This window comes from Amphimedon queenslandica, unplaced genomic scaffold (genome assembly GCF_000090795.2).
Source record: "Amphimedon queenslandica unplaced genomic scaffold, v1.1 AMPQUscaffold_10833, whole genome shotgun sequence".
Taxonomy (NCBI): Eukaryota; Metazoa; Porifera; class Demospongiae; order Haplosclerida; family Niphatidae; genus Amphimedon; species Amphimedon queenslandica.
In genome coordinates, this window is record NW_003548919.1 from 6,429 (window position 1) to 7,717 (window position 1,289).

The 1,289-nt window shown below is 34.3% G+C and overlaps 1 protein-coding gene across 1 annotated transcript in view; it reads right to left on the reverse strand.

Moving 5' to 3' along the window:
- LOC109589829 (histone-lysine N-methyltransferase EZH2-like) overlaps positions 1–701 on the reverse strand; it is a 5,391-nt gene extending 4,690 nt beyond the window's left edge. Inside the window, exons 1-3 of the mRNA XM_020005829.1 lie at positions 586–701; positions 213–342; positions 78–164 (exon numbers count right to left, since the gene is read on the reverse strand). Coding sequence (XP_019861388.1) covers positions 78–164; positions 213–342; positions 586–648 — 280 coding nt within the window. The 5' untranslated portion in view covers positions 649–701. The remainder of the gene's footprint in view (positions 1–77; positions 165–212; positions 343–585) is intronic.
- Between the last annotated feature and the right edge of the window lie 588 nt (positions 702–1,289).

Consider the following 1,289-nt stretch of genomic DNA (forward strand, 5'->3'; position numbering starts at 1 on the left):
CAATATGGCAAGGTTCCAATAGTATAGTGTGAATGGGACATTAGTATTAGTACTGGCAATAACTATAGTACATGTACATTGTAGTAACCAACCTTTTGGGAGTACAGTGTATTTCTTCATTGCTTCAACCAAATCTTGAAGGACGTCATCTTCAACAGTCTCTCCTACATGTTATTACCATGTGCCTATCATGTGATAGTCATGTGTTTGACCTGTTTCTGTTGCTCCATCGTGTATCTTCCCATCATAATTCTTGATGAGGTCTTCAATGAAACTGTCCTCTTTACAGAGGACCTCCTCTCCCATATATGGTATGTGATGTAAAACTGTTTCATGTTCAACCTTAAATTGAGAGTATTAAATATTTTTCATGATTTTTCGTAATTTCATAAATAGAAGTGTATACAGTATTTATGAGTATGATGACATGTACATGTACATATTACATATTTTCATTAATCTCTCTCTCTTTCTCCCTTTCCCTCCCCCCTCTCTCTCTCCGTCCCTCTCTCTTCTTCCCTCCCTCCCTCTCTCTCTCTCCCTCCCTCCCTCCCTCTCTCTCCTCCTTTCTCTTCCTCTCCTTACCAGGAAGTTCTCTTGTATAGGGCACCATACACTGTATCTTGGTAGGGCTGGTATTGCTTCCATGGTAACGAGGGGAATGGAGTGATGAAAAATACTTACCACGGTGGTTAACAAAAGTAAATGAAACCTACATGCATAATAAATGTATTAATGATTAACTACAGTAAAATGACTCAAAAATTGGGCCAAAGACCCTGTACTGTAATGGTCAAATTAGAAAGTTTGAGTTGATTCTGATCAAAATTAGATTTTTCTTTTAAAGTTGCTAAAAATTAGGCCAAAGACCCTGTACTATATTAGCCAAATTTCGTCAATAATTGCTAGGAGATAATTCTCCACTTTTAGGTCAACAGGCACATCAATTGGCCAACACTTATCACATGGAACCCTCTACTGTATGTTAATACTTATCAGGAAACTTGGTGGTAAGCAAATTATTAATAAACTCGAAATCAAAAAATCAATTGGTAATACATGCATTATTATTATTATCATTATTATTATTATTATTATACTTACATTGTTGGTTGAAGTGTCTTTAAGTGTGACTAGTGTTTTATGTACAGTTGGTAATGGACTTTATCAATTGATTCTCTCACTCATAATAAATATTTATAATTATCATCCAATGAGTCCTAAAAATGATAAAAAATAATATAAACACAATATAATTTTTGACTATAAACATTAATAACAAAAAACAG